Source organism: Myiozetetes cayanensis, unplaced genomic scaffold (genome assembly GCF_022539395.1).
Source record: "Myiozetetes cayanensis isolate MyiCay16 unplaced genomic scaffold, myiCay2020 scf28, whole genome shotgun sequence".
Classification (NCBI taxonomy): domain Eukaryota; kingdom Metazoa; phylum Chordata; class Aves; order Passeriformes; family Tyrannidae; genus Myiozetetes; species Myiozetetes cayanensis.
The window spans coordinates 5,953,240-5,970,322 of NW_026087499.1; the positions used below are offsets into that span (position 1 = coordinate 5,953,240).

The 17,083-nt window shown below is 54.3% G+C and overlaps 1 protein-coding gene across 2 annotated transcripts; it reads right to left on the bottom strand.

The window, feature by feature from the left end:
* Positions 1-2,264: 2,264 nt before the first annotated feature.
* Positions 2,265-16,464, bottom strand: SLC2A1 (solute carrier family 2 member 1). 2 transcript variants are annotated; one of them, XM_050322459.1, is made up of 11 exons: positions 16,420-16,464; positions 11,392-11,486; positions 7,625-7,785; positions 7,102-7,342; positions 6,403-6,565; positions 6,133-6,320; positions 5,828-5,932; positions 5,635-5,736; positions 5,232-5,435; positions 4,050-4,241; positions 2,265-3,126 (listed from the first exon to the last, which is right to left on the bottom strand). In XM_050322459.1, the coding sequence occupies exons 1-11, from the start codon at positions 16,433-16,435 to the stop codon at positions 3,124-3,126; spliced, it is 1,470 nt and encodes a 489-aa protein (XP_050178416.1). In that variant the 5' UTR covers positions 16,436-16,464; the 3' UTR covers positions 2,265-3,123. The 2 variants fall into 2 exon arrangements, with proteins under 2 accessions (XP_050178416.1, XP_050178414.1); XM_050322457.1 differs by having other exon boundaries at positions 2,265-4,241.
* Positions 16,465-17,083: the final 619 nt, after the last annotated feature.

Below are 17,083 nucleotides of genomic sequence, written 5' to 3' on the forward strand. Positions count from 1 at the left end.
GGTAGAAGGGACCTTAAAGCTCATCCAGTTCCACCCTGGACGCCTTCCACTGGACCAGGGTGCTCAGTTTCCCCTTTCTGCAGAGCTTTGAGGACTCTCCTGTCTCTGGGCACTGAGGGGCGAGTTTGTTCCCCTTCTAGTTTGTTCTTCTTCTGGAAGAACTTCCACCCAGAGGAGACCACCAGGGGCCTGGGAGACTCTGAGCAGCCCTGAGGGAAAGGATGAAAAGGCTCCAGTTGGAGATTCCACCCTAAAGGAAATGTGGAGAGCTGGGACTCCCTTAACTCTACCACCAACCTCAAGGGGAGGAGGCCCCTGATGTCACCGTTCCAAAATCTCCAGAGAGGCCCCTCAGGGTGACCCTGCTTTGGAAGGGCCGGTGGGGCCCTGGGAAGGCTCCGGAGCAGCCGGAGCATGTGATCCCTGGGGCTGGGAAAGGGGTGAAGGGAACCTGGCTGAGCCCTAAGCCCCGATTAAGGCTCATTTTCCTGGGCAGGATTTACGAGGGTGTTTAATTGCTGGGCTGGAGTCAAGTGTGCTTTGTAAACGCTCCGTCAAGCTGGGGCCTGAGCAATTAGAGGGCTTGGAGCTGCTGGGGAGGGAGAGCTGCGGGTTCAGCCACGTCCCAGTCTGTGGGGTGGAAGAACACTGGGCAGGGGGCTTGGCACAGGGCTGGGGAAGAGGTGGGAGACACCCAGAACTCCTACGGGGGATACCGGTGGGTGTTCCCACCTCATCGGGTCTGTCCATGGCTGGAACGACCACCTGTGTGGGAAGGGGGATGTTGGAAAGGGTTGGAACAGCCACCTCTGTGGGGTGGGGGGGATGTTGTAGGGGCTGGAACAGCCACCTCCGTGGGGTGGAGGACACCAGGAGGGTTGGAAAACCCACCTGCATGTGGTGAGGGACACAAAGGGGGCTGGAACGACCCCCTCTGTGGAGTGGGGGAGCCGGGGGGCGGGGGGGGGTGGCTGTGCCTGCTGGCACAATGCCCCAGGGCACCGAGGATTTGGGTCACCGGGGATTTGGAGCTCGGTTGTGGATATAATCCCCCGGGTGCTCCGTGGCCAAGCTGAGCCTTGGGGGGGCAGCGTGGCTGGTCCGGGGATTCAACAACACGAAACCAGGGGGAAAATGAAGGTTGTGAGGGGGGCTGAGCAGCTCCTGGAGCCGGGAATGGAACAGCACAGGCGAGGAGAGGAGCCCCGGGCACATCAAAAATCTGGGCAGCTTTAAAAGACATGACGAGAGCGATTTCCTCCCCCAGCCGTGCCCAGCGCTGCCCTCGGGGGCAAAGAGCTGCTTCGAGAAAGAAAAGCCTGAAGTGACCAAGATTTTGCCTGAAAGTGTTCGGGCTTGCAGCTCTTGGCACCTTCTCAGCTCCAGGGGGAAAAACCAAATCCCTGGAGCAGCAGCAGCATCTTCTCTCCTTCCTTCCTTCCCTCCCTGGTGCTTGTGAACACGACCAAGGGCTCGGTCCTGGCTCGGAGCGGCTTTGGGGTCCCCGGAGCACGAAAGCTCCATCCAGCTCCTGCCCTGATCGCAGCCCAGGCTGCTCCAGGCAATTAAAACCTGGTCCTACACCCAGAGCAGGTATTTTGCAAGCAGGTGAGTCGTTCCGAGGTGGAAAAGCTTTGCAGGGACACGCACTGCCCAAACCTCCCCCCACACGCGCAGCCATCCCGGGCAAGGCAGGGGAGGGGAAAGCCCAGCTCTGCTGAAATAAAGGCAGGGGACACGAAAAAAAGGGGCCAAGGACACGAAATAAAAAAGCAGGATACGAAATAAAGGCAGAGGATGTGAAATAAAGGCACAGAACACGAAATCAAGGCACAGAACAGGATATAGGAGGCAGAGGACATGAAATAAAGGCACAGGACATGAAATCAAGGGTCAGGACACAAAATAAGGGCACAGGGCATGAAGTAAGGGCACATGATATGAAATAAAGGCAAAGGACATAAAATAGAGGCACAGGACACAAAATCAAGGCACAACATTTGAAACAAAGGTACAAGACATGAAATAAAGGCACAGGACATGAAATACTGGCACAGGACATGAAATCAAGGCACAGAACATGAAATAAGGGCATAGGATCTGAAATAAAAGCACGGGACATGAAATAAAGGCACAGGATGCCTAGTAATGGCATGGGACACAAAGTCACAGGACACAAAATCAAGGCACAAGACATGAAATAAAGGCACAGGACATGAAATACTGGCACAGGACACGAAATAAAGGCACAGGACACGGCTGGCTGGGTCGCTGCAAACATTCTCCTTTATTGTTCACACCACACACCTTCCTCTTGGCACTTCACTGTAGAGATTTGTTTTAAAAAAAAACCCCACACTCCCACACGGAGGCCCTGTCGGGACCAGCTGAGCAAGGGGTGGGGTTTTATAGAAACTTTTATTTCTCCTTCCCCCCCCTCCCCGTTCCCCCCTCCCCAACCTTTATTTTCCTCCACATGTGGTCAAGTGTCATCACTTCCATACCAGGCAAATAAATTAAAAAAAAAAAGAGATACTATTAAAAAAAAAAAACAAAAACCTTCTCTGTGGCTTTGGGAATGTGCCAGGAGCTCTCCCACACCAGCTGCACTCAGGGAAATGCTCTTTTTTTTTTTTTTTTTTTTTTTTCTGTGTGTGTTTTCAATTTTGTTTGAAAAGGACAGTATTTCTCACGTGTTTTTGTTTGGGTTTTTTTTTTTGTTTAATATACTACAGCCTGAAATTCAGTGCAATAGGTACAACTACAGTGCAGAACTATACAAAAAAAGTCTTCCTAACCATGTACAAGCTTTTTTTTTCTTTTTTTCTCTTAGTTGCTATAGAAACTATAACCTTTCTCTGTACCTTTTGTATACATTATACAGTGTGAATATACGAGAATATTTACAGTACTTGGCTTGTCAAATCAGAAACACTATAACTTAAAATTCTACTATTAACAACCATTGAACAAAAATATATATAATATAAATATCTTCCAGTCTATACACAGAGCAGGAAACGGCTGAATCCATGCGGTGCTGGAATTTGGTGAGTCCCAGGATGGGGGTGGTGATGGAAGGGGGATGGTGGGATGTTGTCGTGTGCGGCTGCCGCTGGCGCTTCACTGTCGGGCAAATATTGCCAAGATTAACCCCGAAAATTCAACGAGAACACGTTCCAACCCCTCCTCTCCCGTTTCCAACCTCCCCCCTCCCCATCCCAGCTGGAATTCAGGCGGAGCAGAGGAGCCTGCTTGACTCTTGGGCTTGACCTTTTCCAACCGATCCATCCGGGACGGCTCCGTCCTCCGCGCTGCCCCGGGGCGGGAGGTCCCCGTCCATGAACCCACCGCGGGGCTTGAAATCAAGGAGACTTGAAAAAATGAAAGTAACTCGTTTTTCCTGATGTTTTGGGTTGTTTTTTTTTTTGTGTGTTTTTTGTAAGTTTTTTTTTTTAAATAATCGTTGGGTTTAGTTTAGTCAATTTAGGTGGTTTTTGTTTTTTGTTTTTTTTCTCTATGATTAGAACATTAAAAAATAAGCTTCCAGCTTTAAAAACTTCCTCTCTCCATGATTTTTGTCGTCGTTAAATAACCCAAAAATCGCATCGTTAATTAAAAAAAAAAAGCAGGAATCGCCTTCCTGCTGGTGGAAGCCGAGTCAGGTGGGTTTGGAAAACCCCTCTGGGGCTTTGAAATCCTGGACACGAGACCAGCTACGGAATAAAATAAAATAAAAATCGTTCCTAGCCAGGAAAAACAAACAACCAAACAAACAAACACCAAAAAAAAAAAATAATAAAATAATAAAATAGCTCAGTCTGTCCCCAATAAACCAGTGGAGGGGGGGGAGGCCGGGAAGGGGCGTCTGCACACGAGGGTGGGACCCCCCTTACACGCACACACACACACACAATCCCTCCTGCCTGGGGTCTGTACAAAGTGTTTTTTTTAAAAAAAAAAGAACCCCCCCCCTCCCGTGCGGGTCGGGGCGGAGGCGCCGGCGGTGCCACCCGAGGTGCCACCCGCGGCCACCCCAGCGGTTACACCTGCGAGTCGGCGCCCAGGCTGTGGAACTCGTCCGGGGTCTTGTCGCTCTGGCCGCCCCCGCCCTGCCGGAAGCCCGAGGCGATCTCGTCGAAGGTCCGGCCCTTCGTCTCCGGCACCTTGAAGTAGGTGAAGATGAAGAAGAGCACGAGCAGCACCGTGAAGATGATGAAGACGTAGGAGCCGCAGAGTTGCTGGGGAGGAAAGGGGGAAAAGGTGAGCGGGGGGTGGGGTGGAGATCGTGGAACTGTGGTGTTCTTTAGCCCTCTGAGGTCATCGAGTCCAACCATCGAGCCAGCACTGCCAAGGCCACCACCAAACCGTGTCCCCAAGTGCCACATCCACAGGTCCACTGAACACCTGCAGGGATGGGGACTCCAGCACCGCCCTGGGCAGCTGTGCCAGTGCCTGCCTGACTGTCCTTTCCATGAAGGAATTTTCTAATCCAACCTGACCCTTCTCTTGGCACAGCTTGAGGCCATTTCCTCTCGTCCTGTCCCAGGTCCAAACTCTCCCCCCAGACAGGGAGTTGCAGAGAGTGTGAATGTCCCCCCTGAGCCTCCTTTTCTCCAGGCTGAGCCCCCCCAGCTCCCTCAAACATTCCAGACCCTTCCCCAGCTCCGTTCCCCACTCTGGACTCACCAGAGGGATGGAGCACAGCTGAAGGACCAGCTGGTGACCACCCTGACCACCCAGGTCCTGCTTTCATGGAACACCTCAAGTTGGGATAATCCATCAGGATCCCTGCTCCTTCCCCAGGTCCCAGCCCCATCCCTCTCCCCAGGTTTCAGGGCTCAAGGACACGGCCCTGAGATCCAACACTGGGATCCAGCACCAGGACCTGACACCAGGATCCAACACTGAAATCTGGCAACGACATCCAGCACTGGGATCCAGCAGCTGCACTCAGCACTTGGATTTGGCAGCAGGATACAGCAATGGGATCCTGCACTTGAGTCTGGCACAGGGATCCACCGCCAGGACCCATCATCAGGATCCGGCCAGACACCACCTCCATCCCTGATCCAGAACTGGGATCTGGGTCCTTCCAGAACCAACCCAGTCCTGGGCATGCGGGATTGCGACTCCCCCAGATTCCTGGGACGCCTCTGGGACACCAGAACCCCTCCAGCCACCTGGATTCCCGTGTCCCCTGTTCCCCCCCACGGTCCCCCCGTGATTACCGCGATGTACTGGAAGCCCATCCCCACGATGAAGTTGGAGGTCCAGTTGGAGAGCCCGGCCACGGCGAAGGCGGCGGGACGGGGGCCTTGGCTGAACAGCTCGGCCACGATGAACCACGGGATGGGGCCAGGACCGATCTCGAAGAAGGCCACGAACCCAAAGATGGCCACGATGCTGAGGTAGGACATCCAGGGCATTTGGTCCTGGGCAAGGGAGAGGGAGAAGGTCAGTGTGGAGAAGGGGCATGAAGCACCTGAAGGGCAAGGCAGCAGCCAGCTGGTGCTGGCAGAGGAGCCACCAGGCTTCTCTCCCAGAATTCTGGGACCTCAGCCATCACCCTGAGGAGGATAAGTCCTTCCTCCTCCTCCCAGCCCACCTGTCCCCTCAGTGCCCAGTACTCACCAGCAGCGTGAGGGCGATGGTCATGAGCACGGCACACCCTGCCATCCCCGCCAGGCCGATGAGGTGCAGGGTCCTGCGCCCGGCCCGCTCCACCACGAACAGCTGGGAGATGGAGACACGTCATCAGCACCTGCCCAGCCTGCAGGACGGGCCCCTGCTCCCCCCAGTGAGACCTCAGGGGGCCAACACTCACCGAGACCACCGTGAAGGCCGTATTTACCACGCCGGAGCCGATGGTGGCATAGACGGGCTGCTCCACCCCCGACTTCTCGAAGATGCTGGTGGAGTAGTAGAAAACCTGCAAAGGGCAGGGAAGCACCTCAAGTCAGGTCTTGGAGACAACACAGTCCAGGTTGTGGATGAAATGACCTGAACCTGAACCTGAACGAGCTTAGGCCGTGGGTTTGTCACCCACATGGGCCGTTCACTCCAGAGCTGCACTCCCTGATCCTTGTGGGTCCCTTCCAGCTTGGAATACGCTGCGACCCCGGGACTCACCGCGTTGATGCCCGAGAGCTGCTGGGAGAGCTGCAGGACGATGGCGATGAGGATGGGCTGGCGGTACATGGGCGAGCGGAACAGCTCCATGATGGTCACCTTCTTCTCCCTCATCATCTGCCGGCTCTCCTCCTTCATCTCCTGCAGGTCACTGCTCACGTCCGTCGTGCCCCGCAGCTTCTTGAGGACTGAGGGGTGGGGACAGGTGGGGTGAGGAGCAGCCAAGAACCCTCCAGGGCTGGGGAACAGGCTCGGGGAGGGGTCACTCACCACTCTTGGCCTTGTTCTCTTCGTTGCGGTTGATGAGGAGGAAGCGGGGGCTCTCGGGGGCGAAGGGCAGGATGATGCACTGCAGCAGGGCAGGCACGAAGATGAAGCCCAGCAGCAGCGGCCACAGCGTGTCATTTCCCATGATCAGGTCCAAACCGAACACCTGAGAACGACAGGAAGGGTTGAGCCACCCTTTCCCAGCTGGACCCAACTCTGCTGCCTGTGGGTGCTGGGACACCCACTGTGTGGGGACACAGCTGCTGTGCTGCTTCCAGGCAGCCAACAGGCATCATATCCGGGTGCTGCCCATCCCAAACCTTCAGATCCCATGGCATCCCTGCCCCTGCTGAGCTCCAACCATCCCACCCTGCCCCTGCTGAGCTCCAACCATCCCACCCTGCCCCTGCTGAGCTCCAACCATCCCACCCTGCCCCTGCTGAGCTCCAACCATCCCACCCTGCCCCTGCTGAGCTCCAACCATCCCACCCTGCCCCTACTGAGCTCCAACCATCCCACCCTGCCCCTGACTGAACTCCAACCATCCCACCCTGCTCCTGCTGAGCTCCAGCTCCCACCATCCCACGCCAGCTCCGCCTGGAGGGCCATGCAGACCTGCAGCACCTCATCCCCGCAGACCTTTTGAGCATCAGCGACAAAACCAGAGGAAACGCCTCCCATAGAAAGCTCTCCACCACTCACCTGAGCAATGAGGATGCCCAGGACGATGCCCAGCTGGTGGAAGGTCCCCAGGGCCCCCCGGAGCGCAGTGGGGGACACCTCGCCCACGTACATGGGCACAAAACCGGTGGTGAGGCCAGAGTAGAGGCCGATGATGAAGCGGCCGAGGATGAGCATCTCGAAGGAGAAAGCCATCTTGGAGAAGCCCATGAGCACAGCCGACAGGAAGGCCAGGATGTTGGACATCAGCATGGAGTTGCGTCTGGGGAGGGACGGGAAAAGGACCATAAGGAACAACCAGGAGAACCCTCAACGTCAGCCCTGGGCAGCAGGGAGTGCCCAAATCCACCCTAGTGGGATGCCAGGGTGGGGTGAGGCTGCACAAATTCCCTTCACTGAGGTCCACCACGGATCCCCCAGGGACCCACCATAGAATCCATCATGAATCCACCATGGATCCGCCACAGTTTTGCCAGGGATCCAACAGGGATCCAACACGGATCCACCATGGATCCACCACAGACCCACCAGGCCCTGTGCTCACCTCCCAAAGCGATTGACGAAGAGCCCCACGGAGAAGGAGCCGATCATGCCCCCGACGGAGAAGATGGCGACAGAGAGGGACCAGAGCGTGGTGAGCGTGGCGGGGCTGATGGGCTCCTCATATCGGTACAGCCACGTGCGGTTGTAGAAATCCTCGATCACCTGGGAGACGGCAGGAGAAAAACCACGGCCCGGGTTAAACCCACCCCGTGCCGCCGGCACAGCCACGAGGGCTCGGCCACCTCAGCTCACAAGACGATGCGTCAGCGGGAGCCGCCGGGGCTCGGCTCCAGCCCCAGGGAGGGACCTGCTGGGATGCGTGGGGGAAATGCGGCCGGACGGGTTCTGGGCTCGCCCTGCCCGGGGAGGGACACGCTCGGCGCTGCCAAAACCCCGCTGCCGCCTCGCCGGGCACGGGCAGGTCACGCCGCTCCCCGGGGCACCGGCGAGGATGAGGCGGCACAGGGAGAGCGAGAGGAAGGGCAGGAACGCCAACAGCAGGTCCTGAAACGTTCCCGGCCCCCCTGGAGACACTCCTGGAATTGGGTTTTCGGGGGGGTTTTTCCCCGCGGTAATTCCGTAACGCGTTATTTTGCCACGATTCTGGAGCACTTCTAAACGTGTTGGGTTTGAAACACCGCCTTCACAGATCACCCTGCCTGTATTTCTTACATCTTTTTATAGAGATTTTATATACATTTTCTGTACTATATATTTTTTGTGGGTATTATATATAGATATATATATATTTTGTGTATTTTACACATATTTTGTCTGCTTCGTACATTTTGCCCATTCTATGCCTCTTCATCTCTATTTTGCCCATTTTACATATATTATATATTTTATACCTATTTTGCATATTTTATATATAGTATATTTTTTGTATATATCAAACATTTTTGTATCTTTCATATATACTGCCTTATTTTACTTTGTTATTTTTATACTGTTATTTTTATACACACTTGATATATTTTATAGCTACTGTGTTATTTCAGATATACTTTGTATCTTTTTATAGCTACTTTGCATGTTTTCATATACACTTTGTATCTTTTTAATCTCTTTTTTAAAGCCACCCCATCGCCAACAGCTTCCATAAATTCCTCTCCCTGCCCGTGCTGAAGGCTTGGCCTAAGAGACCCTTTGAAGGGCCCTTCCAACCCAAATCCTTCTGGAATTCCAGGATTTAAGGGTCACCCAGACCCAAATCACCTCGGCAAAGGGCTCCACAACACACCCCACCAAGCCCAGCTGGAAGGAGCGGAGATTCCCTGCTCTGCTGGACATTGGGTGGCTCCAAGACCTCGCTGCTCCGAAGGGTTTCATTCCCAATTCCCTTGGGCATGGCTTCACTTCCCTTGGCTTCACTTTCCACCTCTCCCATCAATCCAAGCCCAAATCCGGGAGCCTCAGCAGAGGCAGCAGGAGAAGCACACCCTGGGCTGGGCTAAAAATTACAATAATATCATTATTTTTTCAAGTTGCTCCTTTTCCAAAGCACCTGAACCAGGAGAATTTTCATGATTGTGAGGTTTCTTTCCCTCCAGCTTCACCTGGAGGTTTGGATGCTTCTTTCTCTTTTCCCAGCATTCCCAAAATAAGTAATTGAGAGGATTATTGGAGAAGCCTGGGCTGGCTCAGGCTTTCAGTGGGGGCCAGAGGGTCTCTGAAAATCACACCTGGACGGCATCTCCTGCCCCTTCCTCCTGAAAAATGAGATTATGTGGAAGAGCCCAATTTTTTGAGGGGAGAGGAGGAGATGAAAAATGAGTTTAAAGGGAGAAGGGTAAAAAAAAATTAATTTGGCTTCCTCAAAACTTGGAGAATTTTTGGCTTCTCTCTCGTCTCAGCAGAGCATTGGATGCATCCCCAGCCTGCTCCTCAAGGAATCCCAATCCCGGTGCATCGCAATCCTGTGCCCCAATGTATCCCAGTGCATCCCAGTGCTGCATCCCTGCGCATTCCCATGCCAGTCCTGATGCATCCCAACCCCAATCCTTCACACCACTTTATCCAAGTGAATCCCCATCCTGCATCCCAACCCAGTCCTGCACCCCAGTTTATCCCAATGCATCCCAATCCTGCACTCCAGTGCATTCCTAACCTGCATCCCAACCCACATCTCATATCCCAGTTCATCCCAATGCACCCCAACCTGCATCCCAACCCCAATCCTGCATCCCAGTTTACCTCAATGCATCCCCATCCCCATTCCAATGCATCCCAATCCTGCACCCTGAGAGGTTTCCATCCCAATCCTGCATCCCACTGCTTCCCTATCCTTAATGGGGGCCCTTAATGTTCCACAGCCCCATGTCCAGCACATCCTGCCTCCAGGAAAACCCTCATCCTGCCTCTCCTCGTGCCCCCACATGGAGCATCCTGAATCCTTCCCTAACACAGGTAGAATCCTGGCCCCAAACCACAGGATTCATCCCAAAAATCAGGAGGAAAACTGAAGCAACTCCCATCAGGGGTGTCTGGCTTGGCTGGGGGCTCCAGAGCTCAGTCCCACGGGAAGCTCCCACTTTCCATGATCCCTGCCCATGTCCCCCAGCGCTGCAGGCTGGGAAAGGACGGAGACAAATCCTTCAGCGCAGGGAAACGACGCTTCTCCTGGGATGGGGCTCCAGGCAGGGTGGCAATCCCAGCATTCCCGCTTCCCACAGTGCCAGGGCTCAGGAAAACCAGGGCACAGGCCAGGGAGCAGCTGCTCAACACGATTCCAGGGATTTTGCAGCTCCGAGGGCTCCAGCACTGCTCCCACTGCCCGGCTCCGGAGGAGAGTGATCGACAGCATTCCGGGATGGACGTTACGAGGTCGGATGGATCCAGAGGAAGGTGACCAGGGATTGGGATACCTCAGCAGGATGATGCCTCCAAGCTGTGGGAGCTGGGTGGGCTCCACAGCCACGTGGAATCCCAGGATTCAACACCATGTAACGCAACACCTTCAATAAATTCCCGGCTTTTTTCCTCTTCCTCCACCAGTGGGGTCTGGGCAGTTTTTCCACAGGGTCTTCTCTCCCGCCAGGAGTTCTTTCAGTGTGTGAGGCCACATTCCACAGCCAATCCCTGGGATGGGATCAAACTCTGCTCCATGGGCTCAGTTCCTCGGGATGGTGTTGCCTGGGGACGGCTCCACTCCTGCCAGGTTGTCCCCCCACACCTCATCCCAGCACAGGAGCCGAGCCAGGGAATGCCACGAGCGCCACACGGGAATTCCAAGCTAACTTTCCCAAGCCTTTAACACCTCAGAGAGCCACCAAATCTGGGAGAAGCTCATGTTTTCCACGGATCTCCAGTGGCTGAGGGGGGGTGGGCTACATCAGGGGATGGGCCAACTCCCTCCTGGCATTTCCCAGCCAACCCCCGCTCCTCCCGGGATGCAGAACTCCGGGATCCCGTCGGAGCAGCCACTTGAGGTGACTCAAGCCCTAATTAACCCCCAGACCTTTGCTGAGAGCCGAGGTGAAAAGTTCCACCGGCCGCACCCGGAGCGCATCCTGCGGCGCTGCCGGGCTCTTTCCCAACAAAAATGCCAGGCAGGGAGGAAACCAAATCTCCCGGGAAAGGCCGGAGCACAGCAGCTCCCTCACAAATCCCATTAGAGCCATAAGCTGCCTAGCGGGATGTACTATTTTAGCCGGGCTGGCAGCGGATCCCGGTTTGTTCTCGGACCACGGGAAGGGAAGGGGGGGGTGGAATTTTGAGATGGAAGGGCTGGAATTTCCCACTGGAGGAAATCGGGGGAGCGCTCACCTTCTGCGGGGCGTTGATGACACCGGTGTTGTAGCCGAACTGGAGGGAGCCCAGCACTGCTCCTCCCACAGCCAGCATCAGGCGGGCCGTCATCTGTGGGAAAACAGGGAATAGGGGTTAAACCCAGGATCCTTCCCACACCAGAGCATTCCCAGGGAAGGCGGCGAGCACAAATATCCCAGAGAAAAGACAAAACTCACTTTTTTTTTTGTAGGCGCTTGAGGGGTGAATGGAGTAACTTCAAAAATATCATTTTGGGGGGGTCGGAAAGGACCTGGTTTTGGGGCTTCCAGGAATTTGAGCTCCGGAGTGGGCGGGAGGCGTTATCTGGGCTCACAGGGTCCCCTCGGAGCCCCCACGTGACCCCTGGCACCGCTCCAGCCCCGGCTGGTTTTTTGGGGCCACGGCGGGGCCTCCGCCTTCCCCACGCTCCGGGGACGCTCCGGGTGCCGCTAACGAAGGTTTTTCCACGGGATCCTAATTAGGAGTCGCCGAGCAAAAATCCCGGTTAGTTGGCAAAGCCTTCCCGAGCCTCCTCTCGCTGCCGCCTGAGCCGGAGCAACAATCGGAGCCTTGTTCGGGAGCGGGGTCAGGGCAGGGCAGCGCTTGGGCCACCTTCGTTAACGGCCCAATTATCCCGGGCAGGAGATTGTCCCGGCACTGGAACCAGGATCCGACATTCCCACCTAATCAGCTTTGGGATGAGCCACGTGAAATTTATAAGCCCCTTAATTTGAGGGGTTGGGGGGTGGGGGCTGAAGGGAGGTTTCCCCTGGGGACCAACCCGTCACCCCAAGGATGCTCCTGTGGCCTCTTGGATTCATATTCCCAAGGGATTCACGCCTCAGATCCCACCTGAACCAGGAGAGGCAACTCCAACTCCCCCAAAAAAGGGTATTTTTTTAATATTTAAGACCCATTTTCCTCCTTTTTTTTTTTAAATAAATAAATAATGGAATTAATGCTGCTCCCTGACCTTGCCGCTCCGGCCATCGCCTCCCTCCACGGGAAAGTTCCCAGGGAAAAAGCAGAGGGAATGGAGCCAGGCCCGTTAATGAAGCTCATTAATTAGGCTTGGCCCCAACACAACTAATCAGGGAGGTTTTTGGCACTTGGATTTGGTCGGTGCTCTGGAATAAATCCACCCCCAAGCAGAAAACACCACGTTTGGGAGGCCAGAAACAGGCTGGGAAGTTGGTGGTATTCCCAAAAAAAAAACAAAACCAACACCACGGGAAAAGGTCCCCCAAAAAAATCCAAAATTCCAATTCTGAGCTCATCCATCCCTCAAAAAACCGGGACAAGCAACACTGGGAACGGCAAGAACACCTTGTGCTTGGATAAATGCTGCTAAAAAACAAGGGATTGGGGGGATTTGGAGGGAATTTTTGTGGTTTGGGTGATTTTCCTTCGCTTTTTAAGGATCATCCCGAATTTTCAGGGGGGCTGATTTTGTCTTTTCCTGGTCAAAGGAAGGCTCTGGAAAGCAACACGTAGGTGAGCACACAGGTGAGTCATGGAGCTCCAGGGATAGGGATGCACAGCCAGGATGAACTTTGCTCCGGGAAGGCAGAGGTAACAACCCCTTGGAGCTCCCACAGCAAAAAAAAAAATCAAATTAAATCAATTATTTCATTTTGACTCAGGAAAAAGAGAATTTTTTTCGGAGCCAGCCCCAGAAAAATCAGATTTTGGGGGAAAATCCCAGCTTAAAAAAAAACCAAAAAACTGTGTTTGGATGAAATTCCAGCAGTTTGAAGAGGTGAAAGGGTAAAACTGGCAGGGAAAAAAAAAAAATTGCTTTTTGGAGGCTCTTCCCGAGTAGGGTCACGGTGAGTCAGCTCCTCCCGCTCCCTTCCCATTCCAAACACGCTCCCATCCCGGAGCCTTTCGGTTTGAACTTCACCATTAAAGGCAAGTTTGGGGGCAAAAAAAATAATTAAATAAAAGGAAAAGTCGATTTTTAAGGGCAGCTTTGCCCGGGCAGCTCCTGCCAAACCCCACGTGGGGCCGAGGGCAGGATTTTTTAACTCCTTGTGCGGGAAAAAAAAAAAAAAAGAGCAGCTTTATAGGGAATTTTGGGACAAATTCCGCCTCTTATTGCCATAAAATCAACTTGTTGAAGGCTGGGCAGACCCAAAACTCCTGGGTTTGTCCCTAATAACTCCTGTATTTTATAGGAAAGCTGGAATTGGATTCAACTGGTGGGATTTGTTTTCCCTTTTGCTGTTTCCTGCTTCCTCCCCAGGCTCCAAGGCGGAAGCTCTGGGGAGGTTGATGGAGGGGGGGGTGTCACAGGGGCCCCCCCAAATCTGCTGCCTTGGGCTTTACAACTCTATTTTTAACCCATTTATTTTATCCTCTGGCCTGGAAGGACTTTTGGGATATGGCCTTGAAGAACTTTCAGGATACAGCTCACCTCACGGATCAAGGGAATGAATAATCCCTTTAAAAGCAAAATAATAATAATATTAAAATATTAAGATAATGATATCTTAAAATGGCCCAGGAGGGAATTCCAATTTTTTTTTTTTTTACTCCAGAATGGAGGATTTTGGGGATGCTGCTCCTCATGGAACGATTCATAATTCCTCTAAAATAATATTAAAGGTGTCCCAGAAGGGAATTTCAACTTTTTTTTTTTACTCCAGTGCAGAAGGATTTGGAGGGGTTTTTGGGATGCTGGTTGTCTCAGGAATCAATAATTCCTTTAAAAGCAAATTAGTCATATTATAGGGGGAAAAAAAGATGCCAGGAGGATCTCTCAATGTTTTTTTACTCCAGCATGGAGGATTTTGGGATGCTGCCTCCTCATGGAACAAGGAAACTATTAATTCCCTAAAAATAATATTTTGAAAAAAGTGTCCCAGGACGAAATTCCAGTGTTTTTTTCACTCAGCCATGGAGGATTTTGGGATGCTGCTGCCTCGTGGAGCCAGAAAAATGAACAACTCCTTAAATAATCAAAATAATATTTAAAAAAATGCGTCCTAGGAGGGAATTTGGGGGAAAATCCACCTTACAAAGACCCCACAGAAAACATTCCATGAGGATTTAAGGAGCATCCCAGCAGCTGCTCCTGCAAGGTGCAGTCCTGGGATGGATGGGGGAATACAGGGATGGGATAGAGCCCCTTGCACGCCCATTTCCACATTCCTGGGAATGAGGAGGGCACAGGGATAACACGGCTGGAGCTGCCTCCCAGCCCAGGAAAAACTCCTACCCCCACCAAAAACCTGGAAAAACCCACGGGAGGGGATTTGCAGCTGGACAAGTTGGCGGGGGACAGCGGCCCTGGGGGGATTTAGGGGGAATTTGGGAGCGATTTAGGGGGAATTCGGGATGCTGGAGAGCACGGTGGGGGGATGGGAAGCAGCGGCGGAGCGGCAGAATCTGATTTTTTATTTATTTAGTTCCTTGCTTAAAGGTCATCCAGGGACGGCCACACGATCCCGGCGAGTTTTGCAACTGCGACAAGCCCGGGAGATGTTTTTTGCATGGAATGAGCCGGAAAAAACACCCGGAATGTGCAAAAAAAAAAAGAAAAAACCAGCCCATTCTCGATTAAAAATATTCATTAATAAATATAAAGGCGGGAGGGTGGGTTTGTTCCCCATTTTCCCAGCCCCCCCTCCGGCATCCCAAGCGCCGGCTGCTTCCATAAAAAATCCTTTTTTTTTTTTTTTTTTCCATGCAAAACACCGTCTGGCTGGAAGCGTCGCCCATCAGCGCTCGGTAAATCATCCCAGCGATTAATTACCTTTGCCCAAATTAATCATTTCTAACCCAAATCCAGCCGAGCGGGGGGAGGTGGGGGGGTTACGGAGCTGGAAAAGCAGCGGGAACGCAGCTCCGAATCCATTTGGGAAGTCGGGAGTTAAGTGCGTCGGATTTCTTGGATCTGAGACCAAATTTGTGTTTAATTCCTGCCCCCATCAGAGCGCTGCCGGCCGGCACGTTCCCAGCTCCCACCCCAATCCCACCACTCATCCCGGAAAACAGGCGCTGGGAGCCAGCCGGCTGGGAATAAAATCATTAAAAATTAAAAAATATATTAAAATATCCACTAAATTTAAAAAAATGGTGGGTTTAACGCTCCAAAAATGGGGGGGGGGAGGGAAATCAAGGAGTTGTTTTCTAGGGGAAAAAAAAGAAGAGGGATCGTTCCCGTCACATTTTTAATGAGGATCAAATCACGATTTGGGCGTTTAATTGCACTTTGTGCTGCCACGGAGCCAATTTTTCAATTTCCTTACGCACTCTCTGTCCAAAAAAAAAAAAAAAAAGTTGGATTTATCCCAGCCATTCCCAGACGGGAATACTTTGGGGGACGGGAATGTTTTGGGGATTGGGATGAGGCAAGTGATGGCAGCGAGCTGCTGGAATTAATCACCGGGATCGTTTCGGGCTTTAATCCCCCTCCCCAAATTAATTATAAATTAAATAATTTAGGGGGAAGGGGTGATGGGGGATCCCGGCAGCTGCCGAGCGGCCGGGAGGGGTTCAGATCATTTCATAACTCCAATTTTGGGACAAATCCATGGGAATTGGGTCAGGAGCTGCCGGCGGGATGTGCCGCGGCCGGACCCCAACACTGTGGAGGTCCGGGGAGTATCCGGGGGGGGGATCCCCAACCTCGGTCCCCCCAAACCACCTCGGCCCTTCCCGGCCTTTTGCGTCCCTTTCCCCGCGTCGGGAACGGGGCCAAGAGGGCCCTTTTTTTTGGGTCGCTCCTTCTCAGTTCCGCATCCCGAACGGAGCGGAGGGAGGGGGGGACCGGGCGGAAGGGGATCCCACGAAGCGGCTGCCGGGGGCGCCGCGAGCCCGATTCTCCGTGTGTGTGTGTGTGTGTTTGGGGGGGAGTTCCCAGGGTTTTTTGGAAGGGGTGTGCGCACCGCAAAGCCCGAGCGCGGCCGGGACGCGGTGCGCGGGGGTTGCGGGGCCGCGCGGGGGCGGCGGGCGGCGCGTTGTGTAACGCGGGCAGCGCGGATCGGGGCGGGAGGAGGGGGGAGCGGCGCGGGGCTCACCTGCTGCCGGTGTCCATGGCGGGGCCGTGCGGCGGGGCCGGGGCGGGCGGGCGGGCGCTGCGGCGGGTCCGGGCGGGCCGGTCGTGCAGGGCCGTGCAGGGCGCAGGGCGCGGAGCGGAGCGGGGAGGCGCGGCCGCCGCCCGGGCATTGAGCGGCTTAAGAGCCCGGGGGCGGGGCCGGGCCCGCGGCAGCGCCCATTGGGCGGTGTTGGGGTTGGGGGCGGGGCGAGGGCGGGGTTAAACAGGGGAGTGGGCGGGGCTCGGAGCGGGCCGTGAATGGGGGCGTGGGAAGGGGGCGCGCGGGGGCGGCGGCGCGTGCGGGGCCGCACGTGGGGTGGGGGAGGGGTGGGAGGGGAGGGGAGGGGAGGGAGGGGGCTGCAGAGGGGAGGGGGTGTGGGGGGAGAGGTGGGAGAGGGGCACGTGCGCGTGCACGTGCGCAGTGGGTGTGGGGGGGGGAGTGTTTACACGCGTGGGGGGCGTGGGAGTGCGAGGGTGGGCGAGCGAGGGAGTGAATGAGCGTGGGAATGAATGAGTGTGAGGGTGAATGAGCGTGCGAACGTGTGCGAGTGAGCGTGAGTGCAAATGAGTCTGAATGAGTGTGCAAATGAGTGTGCAAATGAGTGTGCGCACGTGTGAGTGTGCGAGGGGCCACAGATGCACCTGTGA